Here is a 21,906-nt window from a genome sequence, read left to right as displayed (position 1 = left end):
AAAACACCCAAGCCCTATTGAAGAACGAAATAGAACAGAGGTACAACAAAATATCCGAGAACAAAGAAACGAAATGGGATCCTAATTGGGAGTGTTTTAATAATATTATTACTTTATTAGGTATCTTTTAAATTAATGCCGTACGCGTGCGAGTTTTACAGAGATACAATTTATACATGTGTGTATTGTGTAAACACATTTATATTATATTAAAATTTGTTATTTATACCAAACACAGCCGGCCGACGTTTTCTATTTTTAGCAAATGTCTAACGTCGGACGGACACGCATCCACGTATAATTTCAATGTTATAATAACTGTACGCAATGCCCGTCTTAGTTTTTATTGTAAGTATACTTCTACTAAATTATCTAATATAACGACAAAATCGTGTGTTCGACATATTTTATAATTTTACAGCAACCATGACTACATAAATATCGATTCTTATATATATTGTCTAGCCCCAAAAAATTGGTGAGAAAAATTTAATTTTTATATAGTAATAATAATATATAATAACCTTAAAGCCGTGAAAATAATATGCAGTGGATGGGTTGGAGACTAGGAAATATAATTCGAAAACATTATGTGTTGCTCCGTTTTTCCTAGAGCTCATAACCTATTGATATGACCAAATTCAAAGTGGTAATTTTATAAAATATTCAAAAAGTGCAATCAAAACAAAATGTTAAAACTTATAATTATTATAAACAACGGTCTTTCAACAGACGGCTCGGTGCCTTTGCCCTCGCTCAAAATGTCAGTGATATAATTCCATAGTAAATGCTTATAGTGCTTATATGTATATATGATATATCGGTATATGTATAATGTATACTTTGGCATTTTCGTTTGGCGTGGCTTATTGACTATCGTTATAAATGTTATGTTATGAATGTTATGATATTATTATTATTACTTGCCTACTTAGTTTCTAACTTTGTTGTATTTGCTCTGTTTTTTTACCAATTAGATTTCTAAAATTTATTGCTATTGTACACATGACCATTCCTTAACGGCTAAACGGCCTTAACAAATAAAATATCAACATTTTTTAGAGCACTTATATTTTTTGTGTATTAATAATAATTGTTTGATTTAAAGCAATTTTTTTTATCTTACAATTTTTAAGGTTTTTTTGATAATTTTTTCAAATTTTTATTTAGTATTCAGGTAAAGTTGATGTTTCATAAGATATACATTTTATGCTTTTGGATTGACCAAGGTCTGTCTAACACTATAATACAATTATCATACTTCCTGTTTGTTTTGTAATAATATGCTAAGAGGTACGGACCAAACGAGATGTACTATAAACCAAGACGTAGGGAAGAAAATGAGAAATTCAAATTTAATAGATAATTTAATAATTTATATTTTTTATAGTTATTATTTATTCTCAAGAATGATACTGTAAATATTTAATTTCAGATTTAAAAGCAGAATACGACAAATTAAAACACTTAAATAGATCACCTGTATGTTAAGGATTTAATATTGTGGGCATATTCTAGACATTGCTTTTACAATATTACACTTAACTAAGATCGATGTTGATCCAGTGGCGGTCAAATGGTTTTTTCTTGGAGGGGGGCTGATTTTTTATCATTCGTTATTTGATCATCAAAAATATTATATATGGTTATCAGATTTTACTTTATCGGAATTATCGGATTATCGGAAAAAAGGTGATAAGGAAGATATCCCACGGCCCGTTAGATCACCACTTGTTGAGCCCTTAATGGGGGTGGTGGTTGTTATAAATTATTAAACGGTACGCATGCTATTTCACTATTACATAATATTATTCGTAAAATCGTAATCGTAAACCACAGTCGAGTCACGACGACCACTTGCCGGGATCGTCGCGCCGCACGTGTTGCTGACGCTGGCACGCGTCGCCATCGGTGGTGCAGCCTGCAGTCTCGAGTCCACAAGTCGCCGGTTTTTATTTTTAAACACTGACCACCAGCCCCCGCCCCTCCGGCCGCCGTACGAGGGCCGCGCGTATAAATACTGAAATGACTGCGACGACGACGTCGCCGCCGCCGATGACGGTGTTGTACGCGGTGCCCCGCGGGTGTTTACAGCGCGCGCGTGTTCGTGCACCGCAGTAGTTGTACAACCCAACACGGTGTCGTCTGTCGACGGGCCCACTGCGAAACGTGCCCCGCACGCGACTACGCCAAACGCACCACCACCACCACCGACCGACCGATAACGAGACAATATTGATATTAATTCAATATCCTAATATTTTGTCGGTGCCCCGTGGCGAAGATGCGGTGGCGCTCAGCAGAGCTGTAGCAGCAGTGAGCTTTTCCAGCGGTCTACGAACTACCCGAAGCGAGCGAACCATCGACTGACACTTCGCCTACCACGAATCACGGTGAGATGTCAGTTTTTATAACATTTTTATAGTTATTACTGCAATGTCACTATTATACCGAATGCTGCATTAGACGGTCGAGTACGATAAGAAAACCGTTTGATCGCGTTTGTGTAATATTTTGCTCTGCCCGAACACGTTTCTATCTAATATCGACCGATGTAGTGTAAATCGCAACATCTTGTCAGCAACTTTACAAAAATATTTTTTTTATTATTTTTTCCACGTTATTCCTACGGTTTTTCGTGGTTTACGATAAGCGAATCACATCCTGTACCTATTTATAATCGGCTAGTATTTCATCTGCAGTTGTTGACATAACGCTTCGGTGGTTTTCCGTTTCTGTTTAGGCCGCAACGAAGATTAATGTAGATCAGTTGTAATAATTAACGAGACCGTAACTCTTAAGAATTTTGGGCATGACATTTTTTTATGATGTGCAAAAACTCTTGTTAAACTTTTAAAAATTTTGAAATTGGGGGGGGGGGGTCCGGATCCCTGAATTATGGCTCTGTTAAGAAATAATAATTATTGAACATTTATTAACGGTTGTGAGCGGTGGAATAAATTGTGGAAAAAATGAGAAATGTCGGAAAAAATAGTGTAGAACTGTAGAAGGGTCACTATATACTATCGTCTCCGTGGACCACGAAATAACTTGGTAACAAATAATATCAACCTATACGTATGTTGTGTAACTCGGGTTCCAATAAAAGGGCTCCAAGCAATTTTCTGCAGGATATCGTACCTGATGTCCTGATATGATATTTGTAAACAATTTTCTTTCGTCATTCATGCCGTCGCTTGACTTTATTTTTTTTTCGAGTTTATCTTAAACAGTAAAGTTGTAGGTGTGTTCACATTACACGTATAATAAGTATCTGTAATCGCGTATTTGTATTCACGTGTATCCGCGAAGAATGTTCTCTGCAGCAGCCGTCGATCACGCCCCGATTCTCCATCGACAGCGTAAAAATGTTCAAAAATTCGTCTTCTCGACTCGCCAATATCGTAGTCAACCAGTGGCGTCATTTCAGTTTTTGAGAAGGAGGCAAAAGCTTTGACCGGCCAATCATATCACTAAAAAAAAAAAACACTCGCTAACAATTACATTTTTATCCCAACACAAATAGTCATTTTACACAATTGTATACATACTACCATTGATTATAGAATAGACTAGTTTATTCTATAAAAAATATAATCAATGATAGTACTAGTATGATATTAGTTAGTAGTTACTATCACGGTTATCTGAGATAAGGCATAAATAACTCACTTTTTGAGGGATAACAATGACTAAATAATACATATACAATAATATGTACGATGTAGATTGCTGAGGGACATCCAATATTACATGATGTTATTATATGATGACTTATTTTGAGAAGAATTTTACCCCAATTGATGTTCTATTTACGCCAAATATGAGTACAAATGTATTTACAAAAAATAAAACAAAACATACAATACATTATTACTAAACTATTATTAATTTATGTATTTAGGTGTTACTTAGATAGTTAGAATGTTAGACCCTATATGCATTAACTGAGTACAGGGGCGGACACAGGTAAAAATTTCGGGGGGGGGGGGGATTGATAAAATAAGAATAATTACCATTATTTTGAAATAATTATTTATTGTATTTTTATAAGTCATAACAATTAATTATAAAATCAAATTTATCCGCCTCGGTGTTTTTGCCATAATATTCAATATAATATAACTTCATTCTTTTCGTAAACCAATTTGAAATTTTGACCATCTTCCACAGCATCTTAATGATATTTTTTTGTTTGATGTTTTCTGAACTTTTCAAGTGCTTTTTTCCAATCTCTAAACGCAGTTTCAACAAAAAAATTCGGACGTTCATGACCTCCTTTACCAATATATATTTTAAACCAAATGATACGCAATATCGGCAATATAATACGTATATGTTTACTTATTTTTACTTACTGATAATAAGCAACTTACAAACACACATTATTATTACGAAGTACTGTAGTCATGCAATTTCAAACTTTTGAACTTAAAGTAGTAAAGTACCAATAGTCAATACCTTTTACTTTTTAGAACCTTTGAAAAATTACAAATTATTAAAGATTTTCACTTTTCTTGCCAAAACATTTTTTTCTAGCATATTTTAACGTCTTTTGAATAATTAATTGTTTTTAGGTACCTACATAAGATAAAATAACTATTACGTTTTAAATTAATCAACCATTCATTTCGGGGCGGGGGTGAACCCCCTCCCCCCTGTGACCACCACTGACTGAGTATCTTCTAATCTTCATATAGCTCCAAACAATCCAAACATGTCAACAACTTTATTTAAATCTATCAGTAAAGCTCTAATGAAATAATTTGAAATGTTAATTTATAGTGGGCTTGTTAATTATGAGGGGGGAATACCCTGACATCCCCGCATATGACGCCAACTTTTGTCAACACATGTGCGTATACGCGTGTAAGTGTAATTTAAATGACTCAAAAAAGGTCGATTCGCAATTTCCTAAAATCATCGGCGTGCGCAGGGAGATGCCATCATGGTCTCTCTTGCAGAGTAGTTAACATAATCAAAGTTTTAGTTATAAAGTATGTTATGTATTTTTGATCAGAAGTAACTAAGATAATTCATAGGAAGGCCGTAATTAAACTTTTCAAACTAAAAAATCTAAAGCCAAAGACAAGTTGCGGGTTCATTTTTTCGAATTTTGATTCGTATTTTCACTATGAGACGAGTTATTTATTTCAAGAGTTTCTAGGGAATTATTTTTTTGTATTGAGCTTATAGTATATATTAAAATACCGTCATAACCCCCTGCGAAAAAGTCTGTGCACGCCTATGATTACAATATGTCAATATCCAATCGCGGATGTTGGTGTTGGAGGTGTCGTGTCGATAATATTTGATGGGGCCCGCTTTTGAAATGTTGAATTTGAATGTCCGATCATTCCCCAACACTCACTCGTACTAAATTTCCAGACCCCTCAGTACAACGTACACATTCTCTAGGACACGAAGATTGGTGGTTAACGTGATGATAACTCGGGTACTATAGTTTCAGTACAATTGTCTCGTCTAATATTATACAATAACGCGAATCGCGATGGAGTTTTGTTTATCGGTTACTAGTTACCTCTTCGATTTCATTGGTGCTGTGATGGGTTACATTACTTACAAATGGTGCTTGACCTTTCAATGGCCGTCCAACTATCGTATTATTCATGTACCTACCTATATCACTTACATGTAATATGTATTTTAGTATTTTATTTATTTTTATTTATTATTTAGATATATTATGCCTTATACAAAGATCGTGTGGAACACGAAAAGTAATTAGTTAATATTAGTATATTTTGATAAGTAAGTTGAAATTAGTAACTAAATTATATAAATTATAAACACTCATCTAGCTTTGCGTGGAAATTTTCGCTTAAGCCGGTTCATAACGAGGCACAAATCCCATATTTTGGGTTGAAAAATTTTCAAAATTTGAACGAGTTGCCCCTTATTTAGACTCAGACCACCTTCAATGGTATCTGTTAAACATATATGTTTTACTTACACATATTTAATTGCAAGATGTTGCCGTTAATCACAAATCACAGGAAAAATCATATACGATTTCAAACTATAGTTTAAATAAAAAAATCATTCAACTGGGCCGCGTAATTTATACAGCTGCATCACTGGACTTCCGATTGAATAACGTACGTCCTATCGTCCTATGTCGATACACAAATGAAAATCGTCCGATCGGATTTTAGCCTATATCTCATGTTGGCAGCGTCGCAACTACACCATTTTGGGCCCATCATGTGTAAATAAATGAATGGGCTCTCACCCCTCTTGAAAATTGAAAAATTAACCTATTGACTATTATAAAATTAATTTTTCCAAATTTGAAAACATACTTTGGAATTTTGAGTTATTACTCAATACTCAATACTCCGCATGACGCGCTTTAATCAACCAAACTACCAAACTATTTTAGATTCTGAACGAAGTGATGAATGTATTGATTTAACAATGATGTGTGTTTTTTTTTTATGTCTGTGTACAGCATAACTAGTCGAAATAATGCTTCAATTTCAAACTTTGGGGGTGGTTTCCGATGTAAAAGTGAATATCCTTGGTGCATTATACAGGTCAAAAGTAAACATTTCCCAACAGTTTTGACAGAAAAACGAGAATTTTTACGCAAAACCAGTTTTCGACCAAATCGATTTTTTTATATGGTTGTAATTCAAAAACTAATCACTGTAAATACTTGAAATTTTCACCAAATGTTAATGTTAGTGTTATCTATATACAGTTTAATTTTCAAAATGTTTTGACTTTTTTGAGTTATTTATAGACCCGCTGAAATTTTCAATTTTTTTTTGAAGTATCGGTAAAAAAATTTTGGATCACCAAAAAAACTTGAAAATTTAATCAAGGTTAATTTAAGAGTTGTTCTTATTGAAACTAAAAAAAATTAAAAATCGTTAGTCACAATTTTTTTTTATAAACGTTTATAGTTCAAATTTTTACGAAATCTGTAGAAAACGCAAAAATTTAAAAAATCATAAATTTTTTTTTGTTTATAACAGGACTAAAAATACAACACTAAGTTTTCCATTAGTTTTCCTTCAAGTAGCTGTAGAGAAAACTCGAAACATCATTATAGGAAAAATTTTAAGTGCTTTTGAATTTTAAATTTTTACGAAATAGCGTAACGATAACGATTTATCCTTAAACGATTTTAAATATTTGTTATTATTCAAAAAGTATAAGTCGTAGATACTTGAAAATTTTACCAGTTATTTAGATTGGCATTTTCTTTACACGATTTAATTTTCGAAATATTTATAGACAACTGAAATTTTTCGGAAAATTTTTTTGAAGTGTCGATAAAATTTGTTTGGCCCAATCAAAATACTTGAAAATTTAATACAAAGTTCCTCATAAGTTATTCTTATAGTTATTAAAAAATTATAAGAATACATACGCACAAATTTTTTTGTTAGCATTTGAAGTTTAAATATTGACTTAATACTTACGTAAAAATTACGGCAATGTTCAAATTATCTTAAATAGAAATTCATAAAAGTTTTTCTTTTTAAAACTAAGATTTGAAAATTAAATACAAAGCTCCTAACACATTGTAACAATAGCAGTTGAAAAATATTAAAAATATATAGCCACAATTTTTTTTTTACAAGCAATCAAATTTTAATTTTGACAACACGTAAAAATCACGAAAATTTAAATAATAATAATCTATAATATATCCTAGACAGATAAACAGTCTCCGTTCAGAATCGTTTTTCGTATACAATGATACCTATCATTGCATTCAAATTTAACCTACCCTAGTCAGAGGTCCACCCTACCCCCTAATATACAGCAGAGCGATACCAACTTACCTCCTGTATCCGTGATACAGGTATTACCTGTTTTTTAATTTCAGTTATTCAGGCTGCATAAGAAAATGTACGATAATGTTGTGTACAAAACAAAACCGATCTATTGCTCAATCTGTATTAATAATAATTATTATAACAAAATAGTTTTATTTTATTTCTTTCTATATATTTTTTTAATTTTTATCATTGGGCCCCCATTATGGGTTGGGGCCCTGGGCCCGTGTGTTTGACACACGCAACACACCCGGTTATTGCAGCACTGGACACGAAATAGTTTACGCTCGATTGGCATAATATGCATCGTCAGTATAGTTGAATATTTTTAATCGCTTAGTTATTTCTTGATCTAATTTTTTTTTTCATTTGAAATTTCACCATAAGTCGTGTATAGGTACGCAGACCTCGAACCTATCCAATATTAGTGACGTTTATTTTGTCAATAATTATAATTGTGTTAGATCGTGTATACAGTCCACCGTCATTAGGAGGTATTTATGTTTAGTGATTAGTTACAGAGACGATGTAAAAAGCAAATAAATGAAAGTCATTAATACGAAAAGTATCTCGAATCTCGATTAATTACTATATCCTCAACTTTATGCATGCACTAAACGTTTATCTGTTTTTTTTGTTTTTTAACATTCTGTTAGTCATTAAAAGTTGTAATTTGTATCGTGAACATGAAAAAAAAATTGCAATACCAAAATTTCTAGCCAAGAGAAAAACAACAACGTTCGATCATAAAAGTAATTTATCATTTCTCTTTTCCAACGTAAATAATACTGAATAATATAGTAATAATATGTTTTTGTCGCATATACGCAAAATAAATTATGCTGATTATAGTTCTTTTGAGAGTATAGGTACAACACAAATACTATTATACATCGGTAGGTAGTTCACTGGTAGTACAATACTTCAATTTCCATCTTTACTAGTTTGCTATTATGGTGACGTACTGACGTCAGTACTCAATAGATATTAGGTACTCACTACTCTACATTTATCGAACATATATTATAATATTTAAATCTTAATATTATATGAAAACATTTTCTCACTCCGTATAGTACACAAAATATTTTTTCAGTTATGCTGAACTGTATATTTATGTTGTATTTACATTGTTGTACTTTTAAATTTTAATAGTAGCTAATTTATTTTACCATATTGATGAAGGTATTTCATAATTCAACAAATTCATAATTTTTAAATAAATACATTTGGGACACGATTTAATGGAAAACCGGTGGTGAGCTCTGAACAGGGTGAATATGTTTACAAGTGAATTTATGCAAACATTATACTTAAACTAATAGAGGTAATATAAAACTAAATGTTTAATAAGCCCAACATTCATATTATTTTATACACACTACCGCTGGAGTTGCGTAACTGGATAACCACCGGTTGGCAGGGGAGCTTAGTAGAAAAGTCCACGCGGTCGTAATATGTATATACATAATATTTGTATTATATTATTGTTAACAATTGCGCATGCGCGTTTATCTCTAAAAATAATCTGCACACAACGGTGTTTCGTGTTTGTCCATAGTGTGCGCGTTTGGAGTCTGCCCGGCAGCACGTGTATGTTATTTTGTAATAATATATTATCATTCATATTAGGTAGGTTTAATTGTTGAGTATTCAAATACTATTTTTGTTATCCGTATACTATCGAAATACGTTGAGAAAATAGTGTAGTAGTGATTATTAATATAAAGTTATTCGTTCAATAAGTGCTAGAAAATAGAATAATTTAATATTCATTAATATACATGTAGGTTCTTACATACATTTTTCATAAAAATGATCAATTTCAGATAGTGAAATTAAAATAAATGTTTGTAACAAAGATAGAATAGATTATCAAATATTCAAATATTTAAGTAGGTAAAGACGTAAAGTAGCAATTAAAAGAATGATAAATTTATAATGGACTAACTGCAGAAAATCACACGACTTTGCTTAATGATGAAAATAATAGCATTAAATTATGAAAAGTAAATATTTATAGAGCCATAACAGAATACAATTTAAAATAATATGAGTAATCAATAATAAACATAGGTGATAGTGTGATACTACATTGGTGGAATGGTGACGCCGTGACGGTATGCAACTGTTCTCCTGAGGCTTCATTCCTGTTCGTGATCCCTGATGTATACATTATATTACTATAATTTCACTTGACTTATACATCCACAGTAAAGAAGTTGGAAGATAGTATTTAGTGAAATTCTTCTAAATTTATCTGGTATCGTGATACATATATAAATGCCGTGCAATGATCTGGTTCGAAATTTTAAGCTATTTCAAATTATCAATTTATTCAATTAATCGGCAAATATCACAATTTAAGAATTTATACAGGAGTACATATATATATATCATTATCTTTGATACTCAATGTTTGTCTTGCGTGCACTGTTCCCATGGAATTTTGAGAAAAATATCCCAATCTATACCTTCGGAGCCATTTCCAGTTAATTCTAATATACGGTGATCACGATAAGTGGAAACAATCAATAACCATGTGTAGGCTTCATATTATATTTCAATTCTACTTTTTCGGCTAATTAATAAACATTATTATACACATTTTCAAATAATTAAACTATTTTTTGACAGTTAATTTTGCAGTTGTTATTTGTACGGGTATAACAGATTATTATTACGAACTACGTATTTTATAATCTGTTATACCCATGCAAATAACATAAAATCAAATTGCTATAAGTCGGTCATTTTTTGACTTAGAAAAGAAATTCAACCACTAAAATTCATTAAAAAATACCAAAAAAAAATCATTTGTGGTCAATAATGGATCATGCAATTTAAAAAAAAATTGTTGTGCGTATGCGCAAAATTAACTGTCAAAAAAATAGTCTAATTATTTGAAAATGTGTATAATAATGTTTATTAGTTAGCCAAAAAATCAGAATTGAAATATATGAAGCCTACACATAGTTATTGAGTGTTTCCACTTATCGTGATCACACTGTATTATAGTGTGGATTCAACATTCAACTGAATACTGATAGTGTTGGCAGGTGGTACTCTGGTACCAAGCACTAACTACCACTCAGGCAGTCTAGGCGGATTTGGCGGTAATGTGCCATTCTTGTATCGCTCACTGGTTCATTAATCTTGTGTTGCTATCTTTAATATTGGTGCAAAATTACCTACTAACAAACTAGTCAAAAACAGTATACGTGTTTGTATATGATGGCTTTTTAACAATGTTCAATTTATTTGTGATATAAGACTTTTATAATAATACCTTTCGTATTATATAATATTCTAAATACACATAACTTTGCATAACAATTGAAACACCAATAATCAACCAAATAGATAATTTTCTAAACATTAAGTTTGATATTAGATAAATTCACTTTAATTATAATACTAAACCTAGTAAGTGTAACAACTCATATTGGTTGTATTACTTGTATTGGACGTAAATCAGCAATGGCGCGCGTGGGTCAGACTGTCGTTTGTCAGAGAGAAAAAACAAATAATATACATCTTCAGATCTTCTTAAATATATTTTTTACATTTAATCGTGACAGTTAGAAGTTATAGAAGAACCGATGGTACTGCCATATGGCATATCTACACAATAGTGTAGTCAAGGGCTCAAGGCTTATAATGTGGTGATACCAAAATTGGAACGTCTGCCGAAAATTTCAAAAAGAATTTTTTACGACATATATATATATGCTAGATTAATTTGTTTCTATACGTAATGCTTATATTTATAAATTATTCCACACGATATAACCATTATAAATGTATAACCAATATATTCACAATAACATGCGGATAACAATAAAGTATATTTTCTTAGCTTACCGTAATTTTTTTTATAACATGCCTGATATATAGAAATTTAAAAGTTAATTTATTGAAGTGTCTTGTTTTTTGTTTATTAAAATAAATATCTTGGTATGATATAAACGTATAAGTGTACAGAAATCCCTTTATAAATAATACATCAATATAAATGTATAATACAGAGTAAATTTATGGTAAAATATTTGCAATTTGTATTTATCTTCAAGTCGTTTGTATTTTATTCTACCTACTTTGTTTTCAGTTGTCCCACTGGTGCAGTTTTGTTATTTTGTGTTATGTATTTGTTAACAATTATAAGTTACGTTTTTTCAGCACACTTTAGTCTTTTTCAATAATAATAATAATAAAAAAAAAACAATTGTATTGTTAAATATATTCCGTAGTTTCTAACCGAGTGTTGAGTTCAGTGTACTGACAAAAGGCAAAAGTTCACGTGTGCTTACTGTTTTATAAGAGAGTCGTAAAGTAATAGATGATAAGTACTTATTCTTGCAGAAAAAAAATCTGTGAAAAAATTCCAGTTCCCCACTCCCCTCCCCACAAAAAAACAGATCTGTCTGTGGCATTGCAATTGATGTCCTGTTTAAAGAATAATGTTAGCTGTCATGCATTTGTTATACAGCTATTGTATAAGAATAAGATACTATAACGTCAGTAAAAACGAAATTTTAACATCTGCGCTTATGGCAACCCGTATTACTGTGTTGTTATTATTCTTGACTTTTCAATTTTCACCGATTTCCGGTAAATCGCTCTCCCTGGCCACTACGCAGCTCACCATAAGGCATAAGGTATATTTATATACCTACTTATTACGCAAAATTTTGTACGTTTGTAGTTTTTCGATCTCTAGCGACCGAGACGCTACCACACGCGTCGTTGTCTTGTACCTTCTTTTCTCAACCGCATAGTGTTGACCCCATACAGAGTGAACGACGTGAATGTAGGTACACGTATATTATTATGTACGTAAGTATTTAATATTATAGTAAATATCGTCTAAGCTCATGTGCATATGTTTTAGTCAAAGTTGTATGTAGTTGAATATTATGAAATTCGGAAAAAACTTTATGGGCTGACCTCTCCTCTCGCCTATTAAGTCCTTCGTCCTACAAGTACGTAAGTATTAAATTTAAAAAAAAAACCTTTTTTGATAAAGTAATTGGCCACTGTATATATTTTTCCTTATTTATAGTAATTTTGTATAAAAATGACGTATGATTGGTGTATTATATAATACTTATAATGGTATCAATTTATATTATTGTCGTTGAACGTTTATATTAAAAATAATAAAATATTTTAGAAGTAGGTATATAGTGATTCAACCAGCATGTTTCATTTCTTTATTTACGTGCGAGTTGTTGGGATATTATGATATTTGGAAACTTTTAAACATACTTTTATGTTATAAATATACGTATACATATTTAGATAATAGGGGAGGGGGAGCTGTTGAAAATTATAATAAATGATTAATATTAGGTATCTAATCTATTATAATTTTATGATTTTTAAAATTTGTTAAATTTGTCTGAGTGACATAAAAATTGGGAATTGTGATGATGCCTTTTTTACGTTCAAAATCATGCAATGGATTGCAAAAAGAGTACTGTCTCGTATCGATTCTTCACTTACTTCAAACGTTATTGCGATGATGCCTTTCATAGCATATTATTAGCATATTATTATGTCAACATGTCGATGAATTTAAATTTATAGTTTTGGCTTATCAACTCTGAAATATATTTATTCGGTTCAATATTTCACTGGGAGCTTACCGAAATTGATCAAATTCTATAGTGCAACTATAACGTAATTTGCTTAGTCTCGTTTTTCTGTATTTTATTTCGTCATTGAAACGAACATAGTATATTATATATTATTATGTAACGTTTATGATAATAATATAAATGACGACGACGGACGACTTACAGCCCGTGGCCCCGCTTGCAAGTCGGCGATTGTTTTAAAAATAAATCGCATAATATATAAATTGAAGTGCGGACGAGATCCAGAGCGGTAGGGAAGAAAATGTCACCTGCGGCGGCACACATTTACGCTGCGGCGCCGAGCCATATGTCCTCCGAAGATTGTGTATATGTGTGCGTGTATAAATATATATAGACTATAGGGTAATGTATATATTTATACATAGTATATTTATATATACTCAGTACTCACATGAACCATACACATATAATATAATATGTATATTAGTCGTCCACGTGCGACGGTCGTATAATAGTACATAATATTATTGTATATTCAGCGACACAGCGCATCGCAAACGATGCAAACTATATACAGTATGATCCTGTGTGTGTGGTGTTACCTCTCCACCCAGCAATCACCCATAATAATTATGGCTGAAACAGAAGTTCAACAAATTTCTAGTTAAAATAAAAACAGAAAATTCGCTTCTACTGCGCACCTTGGGTACATCTCGTTATTGAAAAAAGAGGTCACTGTGACACTGTATTATAATCGTAATAATATGCGAATTGCGGATGCGTATACGAATTGAACGAGTGAGTTAGGTATACGAAAAACGGTTCAGAATGAAATAGACAAGGATTGAAGGATGATATTATTATTTAAACTTCAAGCGCTTGTAAAATAACAATTTTTCAATATATTTTCAATACTTTTAAGCTGCTGTAAGAATCTTGGTACATGCATGTTTGCAGATGGACACTTGTAGATGATCTTTAAAGGCGCGATTCCAGTATATATATTTTTCACTTTTTTTCCTATCTAAAAATTTTGTTTAGAACTTACAATTTATCAACAATCAATAAATTATTTTTACCTCAAAAAATGACTTGTTGATTCGTATATTTCCACAGATGATTCGCGATATAGATGAAACAGATCACTCTGTATATATTATATTACATAATCTCTTGTCTGTATATGCACTATATGCAGCGAGATTGATGCATCATAAAGTATTTGTGGACGGTATAATAACGCGAGTTTTCACCGATAAGGTCAACGATTTGGAAACCAATCGGTTTCTTATTTTAGTCCACTTCTCAGGTAGCGTTGGCTTGCCAAGCAACACATTCAACTATATAAGATACCTGGAGCAGTTTTATCAAAAGTCCCATCTGCATAATCGGTTTTCAAGCAGTTATAAAAAAATTGCGTTGTTCATTATCCCTTATCTTATTTTGCGAATACTTGAAATATTTGGCGACTTTAGAACTATAATATGTTTGATAATGGATCGCATACAATTTTTTATGGACCCTCATGGGCCATGATTTAAATATCTTATACCTTATACGACATTTTCGAAAATGTAAGTCGTCCATCTGTTTCGGTTAAACTGCAGTATATTTAAAGTTTTTACTTGAAAAATAGCAAATAAATTTAAAAAAATAAATTTGTACTTTTATATTTGGTTGAGATCTTACATATATTTTGGAATTTTTTTTCCATAAAACTTATTGTCTTAACCGATGAAGTGGACCTTTATTGTCTATTTTATTTATTTATTTTATCGTTTTGTCGATTGGACACGACAAGGACGAGTTTAAATGGTTTCATCTTGATAACTTTCTATACATTTTCACATATTTTTATTATTTTACTATATTATTATTAGATAGCTGTACATATTTCTAATTGATATTGTAATATTGTTAATTCTAATTTACATGCGTACCAATTAAAAACATTCCATTTGATTTCGACCTGGTTCAATATTAATTAATATATACATAATTTTGTCAGGACTAATTTATGATTTTTAGCGTAAATATTAATACAAATATAAACAGCCCGTGTTAATAAATAACAGCTACACACCAACAACTACTAACCAACCATAATGAGTGATAAACTTAAAATATTATTTTCGTTATTTATTCAATCCTTGTAGTATACGATGACGTGTACCCTGTAATATTGTCTTAGAGAAAAACTCTTTCGAGGAACGTCACGCAGAATGTCTATTGCGTTTTTTTCTCGTTATATTTTATATTTATAGACCGGTTTTTCCTAAGCACTGAGTTTTCACAAAAAAGGGTTGTCGCCTTGTCGGTGTTTGTATTGAGTTAAAACGCTGTACCGGTCTGATACACATCGTACCGAGCGTGTACCGTGTATGGTGTGTCTGTCACGCAACATGGGACCGGCCGGTAATAAGATGATCATAAATCATAATATATATTTTTCACAGTGTATGTGTGTATCTTTGATGGGAATTTATGAATTGCGATTTTTAAGGCTTTTTCAAACATTATTGTAATCAGGTGATTCGCCATTAGTTAGGTATTCGCCTAAATCTGGCACCGTATATTGTTACCTGTTGGCATTATACGGCAGAGACCTATAAACTAGTGACAGCGTTTAGACTGTTCACTGTGAGGAGAGAGAGACCCTGATGAACGAGATTACCGAGATAGATAAACTGTGGCGTTTGGGAATATAACTAGAAACTAATGGAATCAAGAGAGAAAGAGTAATATCCTACGCGACAGGGACGTTACGATGGTTTCTTGCTCACTCTATCGCATTCCCTTGAACAGTTGAACACTGTAGGCAGAGAGTGGTGTGGTAGGCGCTGTCCAATGTCCACTAGCTTATACTGCTGATACTTTATAGATTTATGCGACTATGTCTGTTGATAATTCAAAAAATTTGATTTATTTTTATTGATATTGCTTGTATCTAGTGCATTTTCACGTGGACACTTGTTATCGATCATAATAAATAATTATCTGTCGTCCGCATCCCAGCAATCTAAAAATAAACACTTTTGCACAATTATTTTACATTGTGTGTGCGTATTACACAGAACACGGGTACTAATGTACAATTATATACAGATAAGGCGATATCTATTATTGTCCTCGTTGATTCCGAGTACCAACTGCTGGGCGGTCGGTGAGTGAAGGTAGACGCCTTCGAAGGACGAAATATCAATATTTAATATTATTATTATTTATTAAAACTTACAATCTGCCAACAAAATAGCAGGTAATTACTGCACAGTGCACAGTCCGTGCGTTCCTTCGATGAATGAAAAACATAGTTATTATTATTATTGAACTCCAAACGGTAAGATAAAAACCACCGTGCTTATCAATGGATCGCGGTTAATGTTATTATTATAATTATTAGATTCAAATGTCACATTATTTTTAATTGTCGACGATACCGAGTTTAAAAATAACAACATCCAAAATATTATCGCCGAACATCAACTGTCAAGCGTTGAAGACGTGTAGGACTGGGCGGTGTATCGCCATAAAATTCAGCAACCACATTGTTGTCGCCACTCGGCTAGTCGGCCGCATTGCGGATACATCTCTTTCGCCGCCGCGCGCTGCTGATTCAATCCCGATCGTTGTTTTTATAATAATATCAAATATCTATTATTTTTATCGATCGCGTTCATTTTATTACAATGTTGTCGTGGTCGGCTAATGGTAATCGAACAATCGCCCTTTTTTCCCCCACAGAAATGCCACACTCCTACGAACACATCGTCGACGCTCAGCAGTCGTCGGTCGGAGACGAGCTGTACAACCTGACGCAGTTGGCCGAAGTCAGCATCGTATACTTCAGACACCACACGGGCGCGATCATCGACGGTCCTAGTGCCTACGAAAAGGTCATTAAGGTAAGAGCTTTATGCATCACCGTGCACGCCATATTTGCATGAAATCGTAATACTGGTCATAAAATAATAAGTGCATTTTTTACTTACCATAATTTTATTTGTTTTGTGTACATCGCCCATCTTGGTAGTCCTTAAACGTAAAAAAAAAAAAAAAAAAACTAGAAAACGTCATTATGGTCACTGAGTTTGTTTCATTCCTCCTAACATTGTACCTACGATACTATGGGGGATTGCAAACGCACAGTTTTCGAATTGTACGCATGTGGGTCTTGTCTTGTAAATGTGTGCGTGATAAATGATCATAATGTATAGTGGGTATGACCGTAGTGTAAAAGAAAATATAAGCATAGGGATCGTGCACGCGCACGTACAAGTCACCACTTTTGTTGCGAGTGTGAACGATAAACAATGTAATAATAATATGCTCATTTGTAGGTATTTCTTGTAAATTTTCAATCTTACCAATGTACCTGATTACGCGCTAATTAGACTTCTGAAAACCTGATCTGGGATCTACTTGAGATCGGTCAGAATAAATTTTAAGATAGGTACCTATTTAAATACATTTTAGGTAAAGGATGAGTTTAGCTAGTTCAAGACAACATTAAAAAAAAAGTAGACTGCCGAATAACCTTTCTTGAATAGAGATGATATTAAATTCAAATCACTTTTCAAAAGAGTAATCGCATCACTTATGGTCCATTGGTATAATTTACATAAGATTGGTACATTTTAGTTGAAATAACTGACCTTTAGCAATCCCCTATACTATTTTTGATTAGGTAGGTAGTTTTTACTTATTTTTCAACCAAGTGTATACACTTTTTTAAATAAAGACTTATGGTATACTCTTAAACAATTTTAATCAGAGCCGTGCCGAGGGCCTAGGGGCATACGCCCTGAGCGCGTCGTTTAAAGAGGTGCCAAACATTTTTTTTATAATATTTTAAACTTTAAGAGGGCGAATATTTTTAATTTTGCCCTGCGCGCCAAATCTTAACGACACGGCTCTGATTATAATTAATTATAATTAATAAAAAAAATACAATCACCTGTATCCGATAGGCACAAATAGCATTTGGAATTTTTTTTTAGGGGGAGGGGGCTTACCATCAATCCCATATTAGAACGGAATTAAAGCAAAAATCTCCCTCTTGGTATATTTTATCCCTCCGATTGAAAATAATATGTACACTATTGAAGATATTACATTATTAAATAAATATTTAGTATTTTAGTGTACAAAATAAATACCTACCATTTACGATAGGTAAAATTTGTAATATTATACTACTTATAGTTTTATGTATTGAAGTTTATCCAAGTACTTTATTAAAATGTATAGTATTCAAAATAGAAACTATAAAAAATTTGCAGTTATTATGCATAGTTGCTTATCTTAAAATTTGCTTTTTTATTTTCATTATCATTATATTCGCGGTTAATTGTTTCGCCATTTTGACCACTCAGATTAGATTTTCAGAAGTCTAGTAACACAATGCATAACGCATGGCACTAAATTAAATTCACATGTTTACACTTTCTCAATTTTTCGACAATTCGGATGTTCTGATGACGGTCGAACAATTCTTTTGAGCGCGTGTCTTTAACTTCCCGAAAAAGTTTTGACCACCATCTTGTGCAATTGTAGAAAAACGATGGCGACGACGATGATGACACGATAAGTACGGAACAGAGTGCGAAGAAGACGACCAACAACAAGGAACGTCAGTGTCCGGATTGCGGGAAATGTTACAGCACGTCGAGCAACTTGGCCCGGCATCGGCAGACGCACAGGTCGTTGGCAGACACCAAAGCCAGACACTGTCCCCACTGCGACAAGGTGAGATCATCATCATCATAATAATAATATTGTCGAATTACTTTTCGTATCAGGGGATTGTCTAGCGAAAAGTGAGAGTCGCGAACCGCACAATACTGTAATGAACAATTTTGTAAGTTCAATGGATATGAGTAACTTTATATTATAACTAATATTACTCTGTGGTGCAAAGAGCAGAAAACAAAGATTTTTAAATATTATCGTAAATAAGATTAGATATCAAGTATAATAAAATGTGTAAAGATATAGAAACAATATAATGACGTAGAATAATGTCAGATTAAGTTTTGTATGCGACAGTTTTGTCCTCGTACAAATCAATATAATATCAATTATTACGTCAGTAAAAATATTTTACGACAAAACACGAGTTGCGGTTTGGCCATCCTCGTAATTTATCACAATATTTTAAATGGTTATAAATTATAATTAGTGCTCTGAAGTTGTTACGTCATGTTACTTTTGTTTTTTGTGGGGTATTAGATTATTTAAACGAAAACAAGAAATTAGATTCAACTTCCCAAAATCAAAAGTTCAATGTGCATATGGTTGCGTATTGTGATTTTTTTAAAATCTATTTTTAGGATATAATATATTATAATTTCTTAATTTAACAATTTTTTAGAGCATATTATGTATTATTTAATGATAATATACTATACAATATATGATATTATAATATAATCATACACTTAGAACATTCATAAAATTAAAATATATAATTACGTTAATTTTGAGATATCTATTTTCACTTTATATTATATTGTTTTTCAAATGACTACCGAATTGGTAAAAAAAATAAAATATTTATGTTTAATATTTTCCATCTTCAATTTGTGACTATAAAATATAATATTATTTTATATAACCACTTTCAGGGCAGTAGAATATGCCTTACAACTATATTACAATCCTTGTCCTTACCTCTGACTAAAACTAGGTACATATTTTAATTCACAACTAACCTGTTATGATAAAATATCAAACCATACCTACTATAACATTCTTGATGCTATGATTATTATTGCCACTGTTCAGCTTATTTTATATTTTTTGTTTACTTCTGTGCAGGTTTACGTGTCGATACCCGCCTTTTCGATGCACATGCGAACACACAGCCAGTCGTGTAAATGTGGTATATGTGGTAAATGCTTTTCTAGACCATGGTTGTTGCAAGGGCACATCCGCACCCACACAGGTAAGCACACACTGATAAATCGCAAATTGTTGACAGAGGTACAATATTTAATTTAGATTTTAGCCCTAATAATAATAATTTCCAACAGAAAAATTAAGTTATAAATTAAACGCAATTGTTTCTTATTATATTTTATTATACTCAAACAAAGTATAAAATGTCTGTGTTAGAGATGATGTGAAGCAAAGTGTTTCAAATACTCCTCTATATGCCTTTATAATGGAATGCGATTAACAAATTTAGACGTAGCCATGACAATTATATATTTCTGCTGCTCTTTCAGAAATAAAAAATTTATATAAATAATCAGTCAATTTTTAAAACTTATCCAGCTATTTTCCTATGGGGAGATGGGCTTCACAACTTTTTATCTATCGACTCAACTGAGTAATGTGGTAAAACCGTGTTTATTTTACATTCAATTTTTCAGGCGAAAAGCCTTACGAGTGCGAAAAATGTCGTAAAGCATTTGCAGATAAATCAAACTTGCGAGCTCATCTACAAACTCATTCTACAGAAAAACCACATGTTTGTCAAAAATGCAACAAAGCGTTTGCTCTCAAGTCGTACTTGTATAAACATGAAGAATCAGCTTGTGGTAAAATAACATCGTTGAACAACAATAACAACAATGATTAGGAACCCATTTTTTTTATTAGATTTAAAAACCAAAAATTCTAAACAATTGTGTTCTTTTGTATATATTAATTATATTATGAGTTTTTCTTTATTGTTTTTTTCTAAAACTGTTCAAAAATAACCTATTATTTTTCAGTGACCATTTAACATTTTGTTCTAGAAATGTAAAATACATTTTTCATATTTTTATTTTTAAGTACATTGTAAAATGTTTGAAAGTTTTAATGAATATTACAACAATGAAAGTTTTCTTATTTTAAACACTTTTAATTACAAAATAATAGTAATAATAATAAATAATACAAAAATAAGGAAAAAACAAGCTAACAAAATAATCTATTTTTTTTTTTATAAATTAGACACAAAACGTTATGGTTAACTTAACAAAGATCTGAGCAATACATGTTTATAATTTTTAGGCATTTATAAATGATCAGAAAATTTTATATTTTATAAAATCAATTTGTGTTTATTTTGTTTTGTTATTGATAGGCTAGGCTTTTGAATAGTGTTACATTTTGAGGCTAAACAAGTAAGGTTTCCTTTTAATATTAAAATGTAGATACAAAATAGAATAAAAATAGCTCAGATAATATTTATATATATATTTTTTTAAATTTGTTTATATGTTTTAATATTTAACAATAAATTAGCAACTAATTTATTTTAAGTAAAATTTTAGAATATATAAAATATTATGTACGAGCGGACGAGTGCTACTAGTCACATTTATTAATTTATTTTTTTTGTATACAACATTTGTTGTTGGTTTAAAAATTTTTTATTAAATCTGTAAATACATACATATATAACAATATATATGATTTTTTTTTTTATATTGTAGAAAATATATTTTCAATTTTTGACTTTAAACATTTTTTTATTTTTTAATACATTTTACAAAATCTATATT

The 21,906-nt window shown here is 31.5% G+C and overlaps 1 protein-coding gene across 2 annotated transcripts; it reads left to right on the top strand.

The window, feature by feature from the left end:
• Positions 1–2,036: 2,036 nt before the first annotated feature.
• LOC107161673 (uncharacterized) lies at positions 2,037–21,866 on the top strand. Of its 2 annotated transcripts, none has more exons than XM_015508177.2 (5): positions 2,037–2,400; positions 17,153–17,313; positions 18,965–19,156; positions 20,228–20,354; positions 20,785–21,866. In XM_015508177.2, the coding sequence occupies exons 2-5, from the start codon at positions 17,155–17,157 to the stop codon at positions 20,991–20,993; spliced, it is 687 nt and encodes a 228-aa protein (XP_015363663.2). In that variant the 5' UTR covers positions 2,037–2,400; positions 17,153–17,154; the 3' UTR covers positions 20,994–21,866. The 2 variants fall into 2 exon arrangements, with proteins under 2 accessions (XP_015363663.2, XP_015363662.2); XM_015508176.2 differs by having other exon boundaries at positions 2,038–2,393.
• Positions 21,867–21,906: the final 40 nt, after the last annotated feature.

The sequence above is a fragment of the Diuraphis noxia genome, unplaced genomic scaffold, assembly GCF_037042655.1.
Source record: "Diuraphis noxia isolate RWA-SAM2 unplaced genomic scaffold, SU_Dnox_SAM2 contig0002, whole genome shotgun sequence".
Lineage (NCBI taxonomy): Eukaryota > Metazoa > Arthropoda > Insecta > Hemiptera > Aphididae > Diuraphis > Diuraphis noxia.
This window is presented reverse-complemented; position numbering and strand designations above follow the sequence as displayed.

Coding starts and splice junctions, on each gene's coding strand:
- LOC107161673 (XM_015508177.2), top strand. CDS start 17,155: ATGCCACACTCCTACGAACACATCGTCGACGCTCAGCAGTCGTCGGTC. Junction 17,314..18,964: donor CCTACGAAAAGGTCATTAAG/GTAAGAGCTTTA, acceptor GTGCAATTGTAG/AAAAACGATGGCGACGACGA. Junction 20,355..20,784: donor GCACATCCGCACCCACACAG/GTAAGCACACAC, acceptor TCAATTTTTCAG/GCGAAAAGCCTTACGAGTGC.